At 42.2% G+C, this 22,015-nt stretch overlaps 1 protein-coding gene and 1 long non-coding RNA gene across 4 annotated transcripts in view; one reads left to right on the forward strand and one right to left on the reverse strand.

Moving 5' to 3' along the window:
* Nucleotides 1-22,015, forward strand: part of UNK (unk zinc finger) — a 52,532-nt gene that overhangs the window by 14,757 nt on the left and 15,760 nt on the right. Inside the window, exons 2-13 of one of the 3 annotated variants that reach the window (XM_081899636.1) lie at nucleotides 5,280-5,489; nucleotides 5,927-6,103; nucleotides 7,594-7,724; nucleotides 7,857-7,992; nucleotides 9,782-9,899; nucleotides 11,145-11,229; nucleotides 13,117-13,259; nucleotides 14,296-14,343; nucleotides 16,199-16,399; nucleotides 17,512-17,580; nucleotides 18,422-18,596; nucleotides 20,589-20,690. In XM_081899636.1, the coding sequence (XP_081755762.1) occupies nucleotides 5,280-5,489; nucleotides 5,927-6,103; nucleotides 7,594-7,724; nucleotides 7,857-7,992; nucleotides 9,782-9,899; nucleotides 11,145-11,229; nucleotides 13,117-13,259; nucleotides 14,296-14,343; nucleotides 16,199-16,399; nucleotides 17,512-17,580; nucleotides 18,422-18,596; nucleotides 20,589-20,690 (1,595 nt within the window). Of the gene's footprint in view, nucleotides 1-5,279; nucleotides 5,490-5,926; nucleotides 6,104-7,593; nucleotides 7,725-7,856; nucleotides 7,993-9,781; nucleotides 9,900-11,144; nucleotides 11,230-13,116; nucleotides 13,260-14,295; nucleotides 14,344-16,198; nucleotides 16,400-17,511; nucleotides 17,581-18,421; nucleotides 18,597-20,588; nucleotides 20,691-22,015 lie in introns of those variants that run through there. The other 2 variants (XM_081899637.1, XM_081899638.1) reach the window with 2 other exon arrangements.
* LOC309363572 lies at nucleotides 4,136-9,554 on the reverse strand. Its single transcript, XR_014165413.1, has 3 exons — nucleotides 9,458-9,554; nucleotides 4,533-4,753; nucleotides 4,136-4,440 (listed from the first exon to the last, which is right to left on the reverse strand). It is a non-coding gene; the product is annotated as an uncharacterized lncRNA (long non-coding RNA).

Below are 22,015 nucleotides of genomic sequence, written 5' to 3' on the forward strand. Positions count from 1 at the left end.
AACACTTGGAATAACTTCCTATCACAGGGTTCTAGGCAGCATTCTATATTTTTTTGAGATAAGCAGAGGAGTACAACATGTGACTTTGCAATTGCTGTAGGTAGGTATGTGTAATGTAAATTAACAATTGGTTCTGTTAAACTTTTATTTCTCTGGACAAAAGTATCGTATACAAAAAAGCACATTTACTTAAACTTTACTTCCAGCTGCCCTTATTTATGATCCTGCAAATGTTCCCTATATAAGCAATCTTATCTATAGGTGAGTGTTCTTGGAGCAGTCTTTGCTATCAAAGGAAGCTGTGGCCTGGAGGTTCTTACTTTTTATCTCTCTAAGTGCCTAAATCAGTTGTTCCAAATTGCCGATTTACTTAAAGGATGAGTCCTGGGCTATGTGTCCTGCTCTCATTTGACTAGAGAGAGGCTGTTTGGGTGACCTTAATTTTCTGAGGGTCCATTGTGGGTTATGTTCCTGATTTTCAAAGCTGGAGAAACAGTTATTGAACTGAGGCAACAGAGAGTTTTTTTAGCCCGTGAGTGACTAATTTAGCAACTAAGGGAAAATAAAAGAATAAAAAAATGTGGTGCTGTTCTATAAATGGAATTCTTACATACATTTAAAAATAGAGCTTCTTTGGGTTGCTTTTGAGGAAGTAGCATAATTGCAGAATAGTGTGCCTCTCCTACTTGGTTAAGTTTCTGACGTATTAATGTAGTATCAGAAAGAAGTTGTATAGCTGTTCAGGAAAAAGGTCCTGCCATGATTAAGACAATATGCAGCGCTTTAAAACCATATGAACCCCAGAGGAATTGCTGCTGGTTGGATTGTACCCGCCACTTCTACTTGCTTGACGCATTGAGTAAATATATGTTGAAATTGGGCTAGCTAGTTCAATTTGAGGTTATCCACAGTAAAACCTAGGAACTGATTACGTTCTCTGAAGTGAAAATGTTAGGATGAATGGGGTAGAAACAATGTACTTATTTCCTTAGGATCCTGACTCTGAGTGATCCTGATTGTATTTTGGTGATAACAGGGGCATGGTCTGAGATATTAAGAAGACAGATCTCCAAGTTGTGAACCTAAGAGATAAGATTTTCTGTGATTAATAAATAATCCATTCTGGAGTAATTTTTTGACTTTGCATGCCCTCAATCCAAGACTCATTATGTGAACAGCCCTCTCTCTCATGCAAGGAAGCCTTTGGGACACATGTCTGATAACTACTTAGTATGTGGCTTAACTACTTGGTTTGTGGGAGGAAAGTCTATTTTTGAGCCTGTGCTCATGTAGTAAAATGGATATGCGGGCATTCTTTACACATGATGGTGTATATTTGTACAATATTTGTGTACTCCTTTTCTTATGTAATATTTCTCAAAGCAGTTCCCAATAATAGAATTGGATTTATAGACAGGTCGTACTGCCTTGTCAATTCCGAATTGCAGGTGCTGTCAATGGGATCATGTGATTCCTTGTTCTGCCTCTCTCGAAGGTTGTGGCGACAAAGGGAGGTCCTAGTAGCAGATGTTTTTCAGAGTCCTAGACTGATACTTTTTGAGAGAGGAGACCACACACAAGTGCATGCCTTGTAGTGTTCACCTCACCGTTCAATGTCTTTTGTGGCAGACCCTTTCTTTTTTATAAAAGTATTTTTATTAAAGATTCCTTGGTTTACAAAAGTGTGTGCAATGTCTCTTTTTTCAAGTTACATTTTCTACAGATCAGTTTCATTTGTTGAGACATTAGTATTATATTAGGAAGGAAACGGGGAAAGAGGTGGAGGGGGAATGGTGAATGGGGGTGGAGTCGGGTGGCAATGTTTCTGTTTTACTTAATGGGGGGTTGTGTCAGTGTCACTTGTGCAGGTTCTCTTTGCTATTTGCTTGTGTTCCTTTGGTGGTGAGAGAGGTTGGGGTTGGCCTTAGGCTTGGGTGTGGCTGTTCGTTTGTGATTGGCTGTGGTGAACTTTGTTTTCATGTGTGAGTGGGGTGGGTGGGTGTTTTGGATCAGGTTAGCCAAATTGATTCATATGCTGTTGGTGGATTCTTGTCGTTGTCTTGCTGGGCTGTGTATGTGATAAAGGGGAGCCATACCGGGGTGAAGGCGTCTTCTTCTATTTCTCCCCGTGTCAGTTTCAGCGTATTGGTAAATTTTTCTAGTAAGGCTGTTTCCCATGCTATTTGGTACCATTGGTCCATGCTTACTCCTGACAGGTCTCTCCAGTGTCTGGTTATGATGTTTGTGGCTGCTGAGAGTAGGTAGGTTATGAGTTCTTTGTGATGTGTGGGGATTATTGTCTTGGAAGAGGGAGACCATTTCTTCATACCCTACTTGAAACTTAACTTCTGGGCAACAATACAGGATTTATTCAAGTTTCTGAGCCCTGTTGGCTGGCTGACTGTTTTTATAAAAAAAAATTGTTTGTATTATTTGGAAGAAGTTGCTAATGAAAGAATTCTGTGTTTGCAAAAAGACTGGCATGTAGCTCAGTATAATGTGTGGCATAGTGCGTCCTAGCAGCTATTGCACCATAAACTTAAATACGCTTACCCATTGAATGCCCAGGGATATGCTGTATGCTTTTATCGGCATAGAGTTGATACCTTTAGGGGTCATGCTAAAATAAAATTATTTATCGTCAATAGTGAATGTTTAATAATGTAATTTTTGGTACAGACCCAAACATTCAAGAAGAAATCTGCTGCCTTGTTCTCAGCAGATTTCTCCAGCTGCAGCTGAAGTACTATTGGTTTTGACAGTAATCTTTTAGTGCTAGTAATCACACACTCCACACTAACAGTTTTTATAGTAATAGCCAATGCTTGAGAATCCAAAAGTAATAATTCAACTGAAATAGTGTGAAATGGATTACCATATTTTTCGCCCCATAGGATGCACCGGCCCATAGGACGCACCAAGTTTTTTTGGGGGGAAATAAAGAAAAAAAATTATTTTCCCCCCCCAGGCGCTTGTGGGGCCGGCAGCAGGGAGAAGCGCCCTTCTCCCCACCGCCCGCCTTCAGACCAGGTCCGGGGACAGCGGGAAGATGCACTGCACCTTCCCGCTGTCCCCGGACCTTGCGGGGCTGGCGGTGGGGAGAAGCACGTGTCTCCCCGCCGTCAGCCTCCAAACCACCTCGGGAGACAGCGGGATGGTGGCGTTCCGCCTCCCCACTGTCCCCCGACCTTGTGGGGCTGGCGCTGGGGCTCTCCTGAAGCCTGGAGAGCAAGAGGGGTCAGTGCGCACCGATCCCTCTCGCTCTCCAGGCTTCAGTGAAAGCCTGCATTCACCCCATAGGACGCACACACATTTCCCCTTCATTTTTGGAGGGGAAAAAGTGCATCCTATAGGGCGAAAAATACGGTAGATGCTTTCAATTCTTTCATGTGAATAATTTCAGGCTTTCATTCAGCAGTGAAGGAATGTCTGCTTAAGGGGTTTGAGGGTTTCTGTTTGTGTGTTCCTTTGTTTTGTAACTGACCCAGTATTTTCTTAGGAGAGTTCAAGTACATTTACCTATACAAGCACATGTGTATGCACGTGCTCGCATAACAATTGGATAGGACTGTATCTAAAAATACTGTCATCTTATTTAATATTTAACCAGTTTTCTAAACATGCAGGCAGCCCTTTTCCCAATAGGATAGAAAATGAAACTGAACTGATTGTGGTGGCTACATTTTTAGTGTTTTCTTCTGTAATCCAAGTTTTAAAGAAATGGCTTTGGTTACATTTATCTCAGTGCCTTAGATAAATCAGCAGCTTCTATATTTCAGTTTTTTATGGTAAGTTGTTTTGGAAGTTGAATGGAATCCGTTCCGGAAGTCCGTTTGACTTCCAAAACATTCAGAAACCAAAGCGTGGCTTCTGACTAGCTGCAGGAAACTCCTGCAGCCAATCGGAGGTTGCGGAAGCCCTGTCGGACGTTCGGGTTCCAAAGAATGTTCGCAAACTGGAACACTCACTTCTGGGTTTGCAGCATTTGGGAACCCCAAGTACCAAGGCATTTGGGATCCAAGGTATGACTGTATAGCCAGGAAGGTGGCATACATAAAGTGTGCTGTGCAGCAGGGGAATAACAGAGTTCTGACAAGGGTGATTATACTTAAGGGTTTGCTTCCCCACACAGTCATTTAGCAGGGGCGAAACTAAACTTTATTTCGCCTGGGTCAAAGACCCAGTTTGGCACCCCATGCGCATTTGCGCGTGTACACGCACAGGTTGGGAGCCTCGATGGTGCCTCTCTGGAGGCTTCACCTGGGGCAAAAAAACCTGGCTAGCCACCCCCACCCCCCTAGCTACAGCTCTGTCTTAAATTGGGTCCAATTGGCACACTTTCTTGTTCTCCATCAACTCCCATTTTCTCCTTGTGGCCTCTCCTTTTGAGTTATAGCAGATCCATCCAATACCAGCGTGGTGTGTTCAGGTCCAATGCCACTGTGATAACAGCAAGAGGAGTGTTAAAATTTCTATAGAAACACCAAAGTTCAAAAAGCTTGTGTTCTGCTTCACCCGCCCCCTCTACTCACACACATGCATCTTTGGATTCAAGCCATAGTGAGTTCAGGCTGCAGGAGAGGGGCTTTTTGCTGGTGGCATCCAAGCTTTGGAACACCCTCCTGAAGTAAGACTGGTGCTAACACAATCCTCATCCCAGGGAGACTATTAAACTCCTGAATCCCTGCGTTGAGGCTGTTTTGAACAACTGAGGGGGAGCAAGATGAACCTTAATTCGGATAAGACAGAGGTCCTGTGGAAGGAAAAGCATACGCTTTTGTATGGAGGTTTGAAACTGATTCTAGAAGGGGTTGCACTTCATCTGAATGATCAAGTTCACATTTTGTGAATACTTCTAGAATCCATGCTAAATGGGGATGATGAGGTGGCAGCTGTGGCCAGGGGTGCTTTTTCCAGTTTGGGCTTGTTTGTTAGCTGAAACTCTACTTGGAGAGAATGGATGTTGCCTCAGTTATCTATGCACAAGTGAGTATCAAGGATGGACAGCTGCAATGTACATGAGGCTGCTTTTAAAAGTGGTTAAGAACCTTCATCTGGAACAAATAAATGTTGGTTGGGGCTGGGTGGTTAAAGCGCTTTACACCTACATTATACCAGCTGCACTGTCCCAATGTGTTTCTGAACCCAAATTAAAGTGCTGGTGGTAATCTTAAAATCCCTAATCAGTTTGGGACTGGGTTACCTACAGGACTGCATGGGATGGAACCTCTGAATCTACCTTGTGGGCTCTGCTCAGGCCAGTTTCTTTCTTTTTACAGATACCTGAAGGAATTCCGCACAGAGCAGTGCCCACTCTTTGTGCAGCACAAGTGTACTCAGCATAGGCCCTATACATGCTTCCACTGGCACTTTGTCAACCAGCGTCGCCGCCGGTCGATCCGCCGTCGGGATGGCACCTTTAACTACAGTCCTGACATTTACTGCACCAAATACGATGAGACCACAGGGATCTGTCCAGAAGGAGATGAGTAAGTTACTCAAGGCTGCATCTAACTTGACCAGATGGAGGTTCCAGCCTGCACTTTCAGAGAGGAGAGAATTCAGCAAACCAGCTTTTTAAAAATCATGCAGAAGAACCCATGAAGAAATGTGGAAACGCTGCAGTAGAAACTTGAACAAAAAATTAATTAGGATTGCACCACACCTATATATCCCCCCCAAAATTGAAGGCTGTAATTCAAATGTTTTTTTGCTCTGGAATAATTCTAGAGAAATTGGTGAGGTTTATTTTAAAATTAACGGCCTGAGGATCGTTTCCTCGTTTTATATCCTTATTTTACAAAGGATACAAATGGGGAAAAAGTGCTGGATTTGACAACCGTGAGGACTAAAAAGAATTTCTTGTTGGGCAGCATGTTTCAGCCTTTGAGTTTCTACGAGCTCTCTTTTCCCTCCTCCCCTGTAGGTGTCCATTCCTGCATAGAACTACTGGTGACACAGAACGTAGATATCACCTGCGCTACTACAAAACTGGAATCTGCATCCATGAGACTGACTCGAAAGGAAACTGCACCAAGAACGGTCTCCACTGTGCTTTCGCTCATGGGCCCCATGACCTCCGCTCTCCAGTTTATGATATCAGGTTAGTAGACGATGAAGTTCCTTGTCTGCAGAAGTATTCTTGCTAAGCCAAAATGGAACAGATCAGAGTACAAAATGCCGCTGAATGTGTAGTGTTTAGCATCAGAAGTATGATGGTGTTCTGTTTTCTCTCTTCCTCCACCCCTGCCCCGCACCCCGCACAAAATAATGTGTTATATACAATCCTTTAAGGCCGTTTCCTGTGACTTTTTATGCATCACAAGGTGACTTGGGCAAGTATCTTGGTGCCAGGAGCCCCATTATTATGAATGGGTTTAATATAAGCCAGACTATTACTAAGCCTCAACCATTGCACTCACTAGACATAAGATAGCAAGGTGGCTAGGAAGAGGTTAAATCTGCCCCCTCCAACTATACCCCCCCCCGGCATATCTCCACCACCAGATGACTGTCAAAAATCACCTATCAGTTTAAAGAAAGGGATGGTATGACTTTAATTTCTTAGAACAAGATTTTTATAGACACAAGCAGCCTAAGTGTTTGTAAGATTGGGTGAAACTGGACATTGGCAGCAAACACTGGTCTAGGAATTCTGGTCACCCCCATACATCTGTGAAACAGAGGGAGAGGACATGATTTGCAGGGAAGATGCTTATGGTATGGGAATATGCTCTGAGAAAAAACCCTTTTTTTTCTATCCACATTTCACCATAGTCTACAACCACCTTATCTGTTTTGTCCCACAATGCAGCAGATGCATATCTGAGTCCCATGACTAGAGAGGGAGTTGCAGTGGGAAAGTGGCAGCAGGGGAAGGATTAATTACCCTTCCCCTGCCTGCTGCTTCTTCCCTGCAGATCACACCCTCCCCCAGCTGATGTGTAGTTGTGTGTTACTGACTGGGGTTCCCAGCCCTGAGTCTGCAACCAAGTGTCTCTTTCAGCCCTTAGAGGTAAATATCATTTCATTAAGTATATGGGAGAGCATGTTTGAAGAGATGTTAACATTAGACCTAAGGTATTCTTTCCAATAGTTCTGTAAGATGAAAATACTTAAGTTTAGGAAATAGACATTGTATTTGTTCTATTTATGTTATGGCTATCGAAAGGGAATATGTGAAACATGCTAGGAGTTTACTTGAGTTTTGTTTTGGGAGGTGGGGAGGATGAATTATGCTATATTAACTTGCTGGAGGCACACCAGTTGAGATTCAACCAGGATCTTATTTTACCTTCTTCATGAAGCACCATGCCCCTGCGTGCAAATAAGTGTGTGTGTTGTATAGGGGATTAATAGAACAACAGTGGAAAATGGGGTGCAATATGTCTTGTAGGAGTTTTCTCCAAAATAGCAGGAGGACAGAGTGCTCATACAAATCCTGAATCTCTAAAAGTGGGCTTAGCAAAAAAAGAAATAAAGAATAAATGTATGGGAATTCCTGCATTGTGGCAACTCCTATCTGGTAGACACACATCTCTTTCTCTGAATCTTCTCTGCCTGCCTATTGTTCATTTAACTCTGTTCCCTAAGGGAGCTTCAGGCCATGGAAGCTTTGCAGAATGGTCAGACTACATCAGAGGGTGGCATAGAGGGTCAGTCTGCAGTTGCCGCTAGCCATGCTATGATAGAGAAAATACTCAGTGAAGAGCCAAGGTGGCAAGGTGAGTTCCTTAGGGTCTTACATAGGGCTGTCCATTGTTCTTGGACTGCCCGCTCCTCCTATCACAAGGTTCTTCATGTAGGAAGCAATATGCTTGTCACCGTCAATTAACCAGCCACACCTGTCTTCACAGACACAACATATGTTTTGGGAAACTACAAAACAGAACAATGTAAGAAGCCCCCACGTCTCTGTCGCCAGGGTTATGCCTGCCCTTACTACCATAATAGCAAAGATAGAAGAAGGAGCCCCAGGAAACACAAATACAGGTACAGTGCCTCAAGATCTGGTGTTTTGGAAGGGACCAGTAGTTTTGAGTTTTCTTCAAACCTATTGAACCCATTTATGTGATTACTTCCTTTGTTAAGACATGGATTGTAGTAAAACAAATGGTTCTGTTTATTACAAGTGGGTCCCAATCAAATACTACTGTGTGTTCTAGGTTGCAGTTCTCAAGTCCAGGGGTGAGAACTGCAGGTGCAAGCACCAAATGTGACCCTCCAGGCCTCTCTGTCCCAACCCTCAGGACTCTCCCTGTTACCCTATCTCAGGCACCCCTCAATGGCCCTGCTTTGCACCTTCCTCGAGTGCTTTTGCCTTGCTGGAATGTGTCCTAGAGCTGTAATAATGCCTCCTACTTGCATAGATTGAGAAATGCATGTAGGTGTATAGCCATCTCTGACTTTTGCATGGCTGGAATATAGCCTACTGCACAAAGGTAAGTCACATCCATTGAACTACCCGCTTTTTGCTTCTGCCTACACAACTAGCATGGAAACCTCAGAAAGTTGCCCAGGAGGAAATGCAGCTGGAAAAGACTGGAAAAGGTTCTCCACCCCTGCATTAGTCCAGTTGAAAGCAATACATTTTCTTCACAGTTATACTCTAAGGATTAGTTCAGATATTGTTTTTGAGAGGAATAAGGGCTGCTGGGTTGTGTGTATACTTCTGGCAACTGTTAATACTGAAAGTGATCCTAATTTTTATATTTTAAAAAATGATTTGGGGCAGTTTCTTAACACTGGTTACTTGTTTTTATGCAACCTCTGAGTGTTCAGAATGGGTGGTGGTGAGAGCACCCTTAATTTTTGTAGCTGGGGTAAGCTATTTTGCTATTTCTCACTGTTCAAGCATCTAGATACTAAAAATGTGGGTTATAAGCAATATAATATAATATATAATATGGGTGATGAGAACACTTTTTAATCTTCTAGCTTAGAAAGTTTTGCTCTTTTATTTTTCTCTGTTGTGATTTTCTTGCCTTACATCGTTTTGTTTGATTAATTTATCGCCTTTTATCATACTTCATTTTTTGTTGTATTAATATGCCATTCAGCACTTTGGAGCAAGTTACTGTTGTTGTTGTTAATAATATTAGTAGTAGTGCTTAAAGGTAGTACTTGTTGAGACGATATAACTTCAAAAACTGGTGCCGGAATTCTATTGCTGTTCTCTTCCTTCCTTTTTCCTTATATATCATGTCTATTAGACTCTGTATCTTTTGCTTTATAGCAACATAGAATTTGCTTTATAGCAACATAGTGCTAGCACAGTTTTCAGAGTGGGAATCTCTAGTTTTAAAGTCCTTCCTTGTGAAAATTGTGTTACACATTGAGACTTAATACTTCAGATAGAAAGGCCATGTGAAAAGGTATCTCTCTGAGATCACAGGTTTCCATTAAACTCCCACACTTCATGTTCAAACTGTATTTCAAGCGTTACTCAGTTTGTTACCTTGTCTCCTGCTGTTGTGTGCTTTCCTCTTCTGTGGGGGCCGAAGAAGACGACAGTCTTAAAACCCACCAGCTTCTGTCCTAATTCAATGTGACTTGAAATCATATGTATTTAGCTCTGCATAATGAAGTAAAACCTTTCACTGCCTTGGGAAAAGCTACATTGCAGGTAGCTAAGGTATTCAATGTGCAGAAGTAAGTGGCAGGGATATCTGGAAGCAATAGACTGGGCATCCCTGTTTGGGACAATGAGATAAGTTTATTTGATGGTACCGAGTTGGAATTGGGTTACTTATTCTATACCATTGCTGCCTTCTTTATGCAGGTCATCCCCATGCCCCAGTGTGAAACATGGAGATGAGTGGGGAGATCCCAGTAAGTGTGACAATGGAGATGCATGCCAGTACTGTCACACCCGCACAGAACAACAATTTCATCCAGAGGTACAGTGAGCAACCCTTCCTGTTGGCTGCCTGGCTAGATAAATGGAGGGGCTCCAGGGTTTATATGTGCTGATAAACAGTAACACTTCTAATAAAAAGTACAATAAGAACACTGGAAGAGAAAGAATCCAAGGGGTCCTGAGGAGCTGAAATTGCTTGAGATCTTGGATTCTTCACCCATAAGTGCTCCTATTGCCATCTAGACATGCTGGGAAGAATGTTTCCTTGGACATTGAGAGTACAGCTGGCAGGGGCTGCAGGAACCAAGGTGAGGGGCCAAATGGGGCTTGATGGTTGGATGTAGGAGAGTGAGAAAATATGGAGTGGAAGCCTAGAAGACACAAGAGGCTGAGGGAGGTGCATGAGATCTAAGTAGTACCCTGAAGGGTTAGGCTGACTCCTTGTCTCGTTTTTCTGAATTTGAGACATAATTCATCCAAAATGCGAAAAAAGAATTTTTACTGTCTTATAAGCAAAGTCAGAACAGTGATGGGGAACTAAATGTCATGAAGGCTTTCAAAGTTGGAACAGAAGGTGTGATGAATTTGGGAACTGACACCTGTGCATACAAGGACAGCAGAGTTAGTCTTAGTGTACACAACCCTTATCATAAGAAGACCATGTGTTTTCTAACAACATTTGATGTTACTGTTGGGACATGGCTGCCCTGTCTATCAGCAGGATCCTTTCAAATTCTAGTTAAACATAGTTGAAGTAGTTCAACTATGGTTCCTTTCCTCTTTCCCCAGAGACTGCTGTTCTGGCAGCATTGGGTGGTAGGGGCTTTGGGAGTGATTCCCATGGATCCATATACACATGGAAACACTTCTCCTGAATGGATACTATACACTTCTTTTGCGCAAATGTTTTCATGTGGTCCAGTTCTGGATCCTTAGATAGAGCCAGTGTATGCACAGGACCATCCTTCAGTAAGTTCCAAGAGTCATTAAAGCTGCAGTCCTATACACACTTATATGGGAGTAAATCCACCCAAACTTTTGAGTAGACGGGCAAAATATTGTGATGAAGTTCTAATCAACTGTATTAATTATCAATGGTAATAATGCTAAAAGTAATTCTGTGAATGTCAAATATAATTTAGGATCAGAGTTCTATGTAAAGCATAACTGAGGCACATCAAACTCAGTTGCATTTCTTGCTATAGTTCTATTTTTTTTAAAAAAGAAATCATTATAGATAACTATGGGTGCTCACTTGCATCACATTTTGTGCTTTCCCCCCCAGATCTACAAATCAACAAAATGTAATGACATGCAACAGTCTGGCAGCTGCCCCCGAGGACCCTTCTGTGCCTTTGCACATGTAGAACGTAGGTGGTCTTATCTTTATCTAGCAATAAAGTGTAAGCTGTGAGAGAAGTGTCATCCTGGGTTCAAAGTGGGACTTCATTTGCTGGATCAAGCAAAATTCAAAACAAATTAACCCCCCTCCCCTCAGCAAGTCATGGGAAAGAATTTTATTTTGTGTGTTGTATCTTTTACTTTGGAAAAGACGCTTTAGCCACCAGATGGTGTGCGCTCTAATTGCATTTCCTCAAAATTAAGTGACACCCAGTGGCCACTCAAGGTATTGTACAGTTTTAAGTTTTGCTGTGGGCATTTTGGGCTGCTGGTTTGTAATTTGCCTGCCTGAGGCTGTGAACACACAATTTCTTTCTGCGGAGCAAAGGAAAGAACTCATCTGTTGTAGTATTTGACCTGATCCTTTCATGAAGGAGTTTTCTGCTTTTGAGATTTCTTTTTAAGAAACCAGATCAATGTGGCACAGATCACTTGGTTGGAGTCTTAGAAATGATGGGCAAGAATTTTTGGACACTTGATCAAGACATATTTCATAGAGGGAGGAGCAGTGATAGGATTTTCCTCTTCAGCAAGGCACTGGTGAGTATGGATGGGGGGATCTGTGACTCCCCAGGTGCTGTTGGACTTCAACTCCCAGCCTGGTCAGTGGTTGTGAATGATGGGAGTTGTTATTCAACCACGTCTAGTGGGGCACAGATTCACCACCCCTGCTGCAGCTCAACACTGGCATTAAAAGTGAAATAAGCAGTGTCTTGCCCTAACCTGAAATATGTAAGAAGAAAGCTGAAATGGTTTTTGAACTACCCACCCTCTGCAAATCAGGAATGAAGGTGAAGCCACCTCCACAAATCCAGTCTGAATCGGTGAAAGTCCTCTCCATTCAACCCTAACCCTAACCCCACCCAGATCTTGTCTGCTGAGCTGAAGACTGGATCTACTTCATATTCTTTCCCTTCCAGGTGCCCCAGACATTTCAGGGTGGGCTTGCCATGCAGATTCACAACAACAGTTAACAGCTCTTGTTTCTCCATACATAACATATTCTGCCATATGAATTGTCTAGTTTGCTCTATTGGGAACATGCGATCTTTCCGTACGTAAAAAAAAATCAATTCTAGTGTTCTGAAATCAAATCAGTATACTAAGGTCTTTCTGTCTCCATTCCAAAACAGAGGGATAACAACTGGGAAAGGGCTATTGCCTTTAGGCATCACATCATGGGCGTAGCCAGGATTTATTTCAGGGAGGCAGACTTTATGTTGCGGGGGGGGGGGGCAGAACCAAGTTATCTGCAACACAATTGTTTTTATTTATTTACTTACTTACTTTGGGTGGGACAGCTGCCCCCCCCCCCGGCTCCCTGGCTACAGCCATGCCTCACACCTGGGCTTTCCAGAAGTATATGGTTGGACATAGTTGGAAATAGAATGCTGGACTGTGTAGACAGTTGGTCTGATCCAAGAGGGTTGTTGTTATAGTCTTACGTTCTTCAGGCTATGATTCTAAGCAAGCATACAAAAGAAAACATTGAAATTGTAAGCTTGCTTACCTAGTAAATATGCTTAGAATTGGAGTGTCAGTCATCACCGTCAAGGTATTCTTAGCTATCATTGAACATTAGAGATGGAAACCCTGATTCAGTAGGTCTTTTGAATGAATAGTTACATCTGTCATTGCTTTAAGAGTGTAATTTATAATTTTAGGAAAAGCTAAGACACTCAAGGCAACAAACCAAACATTTATCAACTTTGTCTTATGAAAACTTTCTGTGCTGGTATGAGGATTGCTGCAAATAGATACGGATCTATGGAACCTCTGCACTTAGGAGAGCCACAAGATCCATTTTCATTTTTCTGCATACATTGTGTCATGTTTTTGTTTTGCATTTCTTACAGAACCTCCACTTAGTGAAGAGTTACAATCAACATCCTCTGTTTCCAGTCCTACACAAACAGGCCCTGTAATGTATATGCCCTCGGCAGCAGGCGATTCTGTTCCCGTTAGCCCTTCTAGTCCACAAGCCCCAGACCTTAGCAATGTACGTAGAAATTTTGAAAGTTATTCACTTTGTAGGTTTTTACTGCAGACTTCTCTAAATATGAATGCCTTCTAGAAGAAGAAGCTGCCCCCTCGGACTCAATTACATTGCGTTAAGGAAATGGTGCCTATATTTCCCCCATAAAATTTACTTTGAATTTGTGGGGGGTTGGCAGAGCACTGGGATGCAAAACAGGTTTCCATCTGTGAGCTGAGATTTTGAAGGAACATAGTGGCATGGGTTTAAATCACAACGGCCACTTTCAAACTGGATTAGACAAGCTGAGCTGCTTTAAATTTACTTGGAAGTCATTTTCAAGCTGCCATATGGAGCAGCCCAAGGCTTTTCTGTGAAATTTAATACTGTTGTAATGCTCCCTGCTTAGAATTTGTCCCATTTGGGAAGTACTCTTTCTTCATCTGAAAACGACTGCTTCTAGAACACCTATTCAAATCATTAAAATGTTTGCATGGTTTTGCTTTTCTCCTCTTGAATAAAGTGCTCCAAGCATAAAAGGGAAAGTTCAATCTCTTGTTGTGGGTGCTGAGCTCTCTTGTATAGGTCTCATCTGAATTGCTTACCTTGTGAATAGTGGCAGCTGCTCCTAACTAAATGTTTGGGAATACAGCCTTGGAGCTTGTGTACTATGATATGTTTGAAGAATTTAACCTGGGGTAGTTGCCCTCTGTTTTCATTTTAAGCTAAAATTAAGCTGTAGTTATCCCTTGGGAGAGTCTTGCATATTTCTAGTGAATCATATCAAGTCACTGTTTAGAAGTAGACATCCTGCTGTCTAGTGGCAAGCTCACACTCTCACCTTCTGGCGAGCAAATTGTAATGTCTCCTTCCAAGTCCACCTGCTTTTGTCATACTGAAGCACCCTTTGCCTGTTGTTACTTCAGCCTGCTCAGCTGTGTATGTAGGCTGCAAGCCGAGTGAATGATGTTTTAATTATGCCTATTACGTATGACTGATTAAAGCTAAATAAATTGCTCATCCCACATATTCTGTGTTATGTCTTTGTCTTTGACTGTAGGTATGGAATAAACCAGGAACTCTGCCAACCAGCCCCACTTCTACTACAGTAAGTATCCACTCTAACTGGGGAGAGAGAGCATTACACAACCTGTGCTGGTTGAATGAAAATTGTTATTGTAAGAGGCTCCCAACAGTCAGTCCCCTCTTCCTTAATTCAAACCTCATCTGTTTTACATTTCGAAACAGTTGCTATGTTTGCCACAGTCCTGTATGTTTGCAGATCAGTAGCTCCCAGCCAACGTGGCGTGTTATACCTCCACTGTTGGGAGGCAGTATGCCTCCGGATACCAGTTGCTGGGAATTGCAGATAGGCAGAGTACTGTTGTGCTCATATCTTGCTTGCAGGCTTCCCACGGGCATCTGGTTGTCCACTGTGAGAGCAGGATGTTGTGCCAAATGGACCATTGACCTGATCCAGCAGGCTCTTCCAATGTCCTTCCATTATGTGCCCTTGGGCACATAAATTAGATTCCCTAAAAGTTTCTAGTCCTTATGGTTATGAATATCCACATAAACATCTCCTAGAAACTCTTAAGTACAGAATTCCTGACAAAGCACTCAGCCATTAAACATTTTGTCCTGAAGATACTCTCCTTTTCTTTTGTCCATTGTTCTTTAGCAAAGCAACCTTGAATGACTGCATATGTAAAAAACAAAGCCAAGTGGCTTCTGATAATTTGGAAGTTCTCTCTCCCAGTTGTGCATAAATACTAAAGAACTCTCATTTTTCTCATTGCTGTGATGGGTCCAATAGTTATTTATGACAGGGAAGGATGGGAAGTCCCCAATAATAGTGATGCAATCAAACATTTTAAAAAAAAGTTTTTAGTTGCTTTCAATTCTGTACTTGTAAGCTGCCTTAAGCATTTTTCTACAGAAAGGTAGGGTGTAAATATTTTAATAAATGAAAATATTAAGTTAATTAAAAATATTTATCAATTTAGGTCAAGGAAGAATGGAACACGTGGTTCATATGGGGCTGTAAATATGTAGGAAAACTGATACAAAGAATTTGGGTTATGGGAATAAGAGTAAGAAGGTGTGCTGAGTGAAAATATTCAGCACTATGATCACTATAAACCACTTCCCAACCACCTCTGTTTTCTAAAGCACAGACTGACGTCACATTTTTAATACTTTTTTCTTTTAAACTTGAAGCATATAATTGTAAGATTCTGAAGAAGCAACAAGGTTTTGCACTAGAAATATGTACAGTGGTGCCTCGCAAGACGAAATTAATCCGTTCCGTGAGGCTCTTCGTATAGCGGTTTTTTCGTCTTGCAAAGCAAGCCCATTGACAGCTTAGCGGATTAGCGCTACAGCTGTCAAGCGGCTTCCAGCGATCAGCTGTTAAGCAGCTTATCAGCGGAACAGCTGATAAGCGGCTTAGCGGCTTAAGAAAAGGGCGAAAACGAGAAAAAACCGCGGGGGGATGCAAGATTTTTTCCGTCTTGCGAAGCAACCCCATAGGGGAATTCGTTTTGCGAAGCGCCTCCAAAACGGAAAACCCTTTCGTCTAGCGGGTTTTTCGTCTTGCGAGGCGTTTGTCTTGCGGGGCACCACTGTATTCTGCTATGGGATTATGTTGGCTGTGCTGGTTTCTAAACGTCACTTGAGAGAGCATGAAGAACTTGTGAACTGAATGAGAAGAATATGAGATTGTCTCTGGGATCAAGATACGGTTGTGCATTTCTGAGATGCTAAAGCATGAAAACTTGTGATTTATGTTCCCAGTTGACCTAGCTGAATCTAACAACTTAGTTATCTGGAGGTTTTTCCATCGAAGGCCATCTGCAGTAGTGCAAGACAGAATGTTACAATCCTAGGAATCTGTAACTGCACACTATATGAGTTCCTCTCATGTTGTGACCTGTGCTGTTTTTTCTTCCTTCTTCCATTAGATTCTCTGTAGGAATAGCAGTCTTGGAAGCCCATCTAATATATGTGGGTCTCCTCCTGGTGCCATTGGAAAACCCCATAGTTTGGAAAGCATTGGCTTCCCCACAGATTCAGTAACTGCAGCCAGCAGCTACAAGAAGGCACCAGGATTTGAGCGGGAAGACTTGGTTGGAGCAGAATACCTAAAGAATTTCAAATGCCAGGTAGGTGGGGAATACAGGGAAAGGGGACCTAAGGGTTTCATATTGGCTTCGAAGCCAACTGCCCAAACCACTGCAATATGTTGGTGAAACATCTTGGTACTTCCCTAAGCTACGAAATTGGCGCTAGACAAGCATGGCACAAGGCCTCCTGGTATTGTGATACATAATCAAGTAATCCAAAGAAAGAATCTGAAGCAAACTTACAGATTTTTTACATACCACAAAATCAGCCACCTGGAACTTTCTATTGGGCTAGTCTAGAGACACATTTCTCGAAACATTTTTTCCCAGGCAAGGACCCGAGTAAGAGTTCCTTAGCATAAAGAAAATCCTTGCTATCTGTGTTATTGCACTTATCACGGTATATTTTTAGCCTAAAGGGATTATTTTTCTTCCTGAAAAAATATCTGAAGAAGTGTACATGCACACGAAAGCTTATACCCAGAACAAACTTAGTTGGTCTCTAAGGTGCTACTGGACTATTTTTTTATTTATTTTGACTGCGTCAGACCAACTACCTGAATCCCTGAAAAAAGGCATTTAGTATATAACTGCAATGATACTTAAAATGGACATATCTGAATATTTTCATGAAGAAATAAACTCATGCTTGCAGAGAAGCCACTGGGAATTTAACAGCAGCAACAAACTTTATTACAGTCACAGACCAGCATAACTGGGACATTTATTCTGGAGTATTTATGGAGTAGGATTTTTCTTACCAACTTTTCCTTAAATGCCCATTTTTTTCCTTACTAGGCATAGACTAAGAAAACATTCCACACTTTCTTTTCATTGTTAATCTCACAGTGGAGTACAAAGATTACAGGGCAATCATATGCATGTTTAAAACTTGGAAAGTTTATTTCATTTATTTCAATTGGATTTACATCCAAGTTATCAGTACCATATGTGCTGGGAATCCCCACTACCACACCATTTATTGTCTAATTCTTTTTTTCCGTGTCTAATGGACTCTGAACTTTCTGGGAGCAGCCAAATAGAGAAAGTTTTGTTAGAATCCCATAGCCCTCTCAAATGCTTGAAGTCAGCAATTTCACATTTGTATACTCCCCCTCCACTCGTCTTTCTTTTTGTTCTGTTTACTGCAGCAAGCAAAGATTAAATCCCATTCCTTGGAACACAGAACCCAAGAACAGCCTCTGTTACAACCAAAACAGGTATGTTACCCCAAATTGGCCCTAGACTATTCCTGTGTGTTTATACCATCTCATCCATGGCTTCCAAGCCTACTTGTGGATGCTGGATGAAGCATGGGTGGGTGGTGGTATTTTCCTAAGAATTTTTTTTTTAAATAGCTCCTAACAAATTTATATTCAGGTATGTGCAAATGCTGAGGCTGTGTATATAGAGGAGCATCCAAATTAGAAATCTAAATATGAATTGGGATGCAGAGATAATTAAAGGGTTTAGTACAGCTTACTGAACCTTATTCTGATAAAATTGTACACAATTATGATTATATGATGCCTCTGATAATGTATGAGAAGTGTTCTGAAAGAATCAAAGTTGTCCTTCATAACTGCAGCATACATTTGTTTTGGCACTTTGTTGTATATTAACACTACTGTGAGCTGCCTTGAATGTATATTGATATAGAAGTCTGTGGTATAAATTATATATATATGTAGAGAGAGAGAGAGACTTCTCTTTCCCAAGGGAAATGAGGAAGAGAGCCTGTTATGTGCTGTTCAAGGCTCAGATTCTACTCTGAGTCTTGAAAAGTAGATAGAGCTGGAAGAGAAAGCAGGAAAGGGTGCCATTCTTTCAACTTCCTCCTTCAGAACTATTTCCTTTTTTTAGGAGGGGGCAGCAAAAGTTACCACCCTCTCCACCTCATGATGGAAGGGTAAGTGGGAGAGGGGGCTTTATGGGCACCAGGGAAAGTGCCCATAAGCACCATGTTGGCATCCCCAGAGCTAGGGACTTGCTCATGAACTTTTTAAATTGCATGCTGAGAATGCATTATCCAGTGTTTAAATATATGTCTCCCTCTTTCAGGATATATTGGGGATTCTTCCTGTTGGCAGCCCACTGACATCTAGCATCTCTTCTAGTATCACTTCTAGTTTGGCAGCAACACCGCCAAGTCCAGCAGGCACAAGCAGTGTCCCTGGCATGAATGCAAATGCCCTTCCTTTCTACCCAACCAGTGACACAGTGGAGTCTGTGATAGGTAATACTGCCTATACTCATGGGGGCCAGCTCTGAAAGGGAATATAATCAGCCTGGGAAATAGGAGCATGTTTTAGATCTAGATACCTGGGGAGTTTTGCAGAATCCCATCTTTCTTTTAGAGGCGGCTAATATGACATACACAGTCTTCCATGCATCATAATTTCAGCTCTGAATTATATAAAAATGTGTCAATATGGTGAATTGGATATTATGATTGCTCTGAATTTTTTGTGTAGTGAAATTGATGTCTTGTTTGCTATCCTTCATCTTACTCTATGCTTGCTAAATTTACAGACCACAAATTTGGCCCAAAGTGCTACTGTATTGGGCCAGTCCAGGACTCTATTTAATTCATGTGACAGGTGTAATTTTTTGTTTTCTGTTTTCATAAATTTTACAAGGATGAAACTCTGATCTGTACACATCAAGCAGAAGTCCATAGCCAGTCTGTGCCTTAGGTGAAGATTTAAAAGGACCTTGTTTATACTTCCCTACAAGGGTGTGGTATGTCACCGTGTTTTAATCTCTTGATTTCCCAAGGAGATTAATAGCACATATTGTGTAGAGCAGGCATTTCCCCTTTTATTTTCTCCTCAGGCACAACTTTATTTACTATTTTTTATTATTTCTAAACGGAGGATATATAGTGTTGCTTCCTGTTCGCCTCTCATTGTCCAGATATCTTATTATGATTGCTAATGGTTTACGTTCTATAACAGTGCTGTGCCACCACCCTCCCAGGAGGAGCACCATTGCTGCTTACTGGGATGGTGCAGGGGCAGTGTGGAGGCAGGATCAGGGCTCGGATTGGCTCTGCCAGTGCACCCTTCCAACCTGAACCTCACTGCTACCCTGCCCATCCCAGAAGGCAACACTGACCTTGCTCCCAAAAGGGCAGCAGAGTGACCCCGCCCCAGCTACTTCCGCCTGGAATGATAAAAAACCAAGAGAAAATTCCCTGCTTTGAAATGAAAAGTTTGCAGCAGTGTGGTGGAGGACAGGAAGGGCAACTTCTTTAGCCCCATACAGGCTCTTGTTACACATTTCAATAGGCATCCTGTGGGGAATTGCAGTCTTTTTTTTGAAAGGCTCAGAAAGCAACCTTTTGGGAAAACGCCAAACCACAATACAGGCTTTGGAGAAAAAGGGGCTGGGGAGCAACTATTTCAATACAGAAAACTGTGATCTATTTTATGGTCCACATTTCTGAAGTAACATGAATAACATGAATATAACACATGCCATACTATTCTTTGAGAGACAACGTTAATGGGGCATATTTGCTGGACATAGTAAATTGGCTAGAAATGACACTTGGGAAGAACCTGTGGAGGCTTGCTTCATCTCATCCCAACTGGCAATGCCCATGCTATGTATCACTGATCCATTGTTGGGACACTGCTGGCTATAGCCTGCTTCCTAGGGTATGCTAATCCATCCCCTTTCCCCGATGCCCCTCACCTGACTGCTGCACTCGACTCCCTTCTTTCCACTGCCATACCTGCACCTCATTCCTACTGCCCATCTCCTCCTCCACTGAATTGCAACCCAAGTCACTGCTCCACTGTGGAATTCCTAAAAGAGGGAAATTCCAATCACCATGCATCATGGATACCCAGGTTACTAGGTGACTGGGATGGGCACCCTTCATTCAAGCTGTCCTTGGATGTATTTCTTCCCAAAGTCAAGCTGTACAGCAGGTGTCACTGGATGATCTGTTTTGCATTGCTGTTTATTTCTGGTGTCAATCTGTGGGAAAGAACCTGATGCTGAAAGCTTTTAGGGCTCAAAAACAATAGAAAGTGATGTGAAAAGCTGCCTTGTTTAGACAACTGTTGACTAATGGCAGTATTGTACAGTGGGGAGCAGGGCCCTATAGATCCTCCTGTCCAGAGCAGTGTCATCTCTGCATGTAGGCTCTTTGGGCTTCCCTATCCCTTGAAGTTGTTGGTCCTTTTTGTATTATATAATTGGTGCCTCTGTCTGGCAGAGTCTGCCTTGGATGACCTGGACCTGAACGAATTCGGAGTGGCTGCCCTGGAGAAGACATTTGACAGCAGCTCGGTGCCCCACACGAGTGGCATCATGATAGGTACATGAAAGCAACAGAGCTTTCTTTGATCTTCTGCCAAGCAGGGTTCGCCCCATCAGCTGGCTGAAGCAGCCTAACAAGCTCTCAAAACCAGTCCCAACATTATATGTTGGTTTGCGGCCAATGGGAGACCTTGGAGCAAAAGGACTCTCATTGACTAGCAGATTGGAAATTTATTCCACTGGTTTCAGATGTCCCAGTTATGTTTATGAAATTGACATGGCTTATTTGACACACTAAACATGTTTATGAAATTATGACATGAACATTTCACGGAGGGGGGCGGGAAGTCATTTTAAAATAATGAGAAACAAATTGGATTGTTTTCACTGTTCTGCTGTCACAGGACCATGGCAAGACATTATCGCCACACATTGACAAACTACCGCATATGTATCTCATCATTTGTATGTGGTCATTTCAAACCAGCGTCCATTTTGTGTGTGTGTCTGGTTGTTCAAGTGAAAATAGTCCTTACAACCTTGGTCCCCTATTGTAAGAATCCCATAATGCATTTACACAGGTTGTTGGTTTTTTGTGAACTAAGCCACATGCAAATTGGTAGGTGCGTGACTCGCTATTTCCGCTCACGCTGTCTGAACTCTGTCTCTGAATGGCATAGCCATCAGCTTAAACCTGATCCTCCATGGTGCCAGATGTTGTATGTTGCAGACCATTGCAGAATGCTCCGCAATGGCCTTCCATCAATACACAATTCTATTTTCACCACATCCTGCCCTCAATATTGGTTCAGATTTGAGCAGTAGCACAAATCAGAATGATTTTCCACATACCCAAGTGATCAAGTCTGCTTTCACAAAAACCAAAGAGGTAGAATTCAGCATGAGACAATTCTGCACTGGTATGGTGCCTATGCTTATTCTGGCTAAAACAATTTGGAAGTGGGTGCTGTTTATGGTGCAGACGTCACAGTTCAAGATAGGAGTCAAAATAGGGTCCAAATAATGCTTTTCATGCAACGTAGACACAGTGTTGGTTCCCGTGAAGGAACTGCCCTTTTAATGATGGTTGCAAAGACTGTGCTCCTCAGATTATCAGTAAACTGATTGAGGGCTCTAGTTTTGTGGGCAGCACCTTGTATCACAGTCCTCCTGAGTCGACTTAGAATAACACGTTGGTTACTTCTATTGTAACTCTGTCTAGGTTAGAAGGAGGATGGAGAGTTCTATGAAATGTAAGAGTCCCTCCCGAGGCCATACTAGAAGTACTCTAATTTCTGAATCTAATTTCTGAACAGGTGCTGCTGTGCATTTTCAAGCTTTATAAACATGAGGGGTAAAAAACTGAGTTTTCAAAGAATGAAA

The sequence above is a fragment of the Podarcis melisellensis genome (genome assembly GCF_964234715.1).
Source record: "Podarcis melisellensis genome assembly, chromosome: 2".
Lineage (NCBI taxonomy): Eukaryota > Metazoa > Chordata > Lepidosauria > Squamata > Lacertidae > Podarcis > Podarcis melisellensis.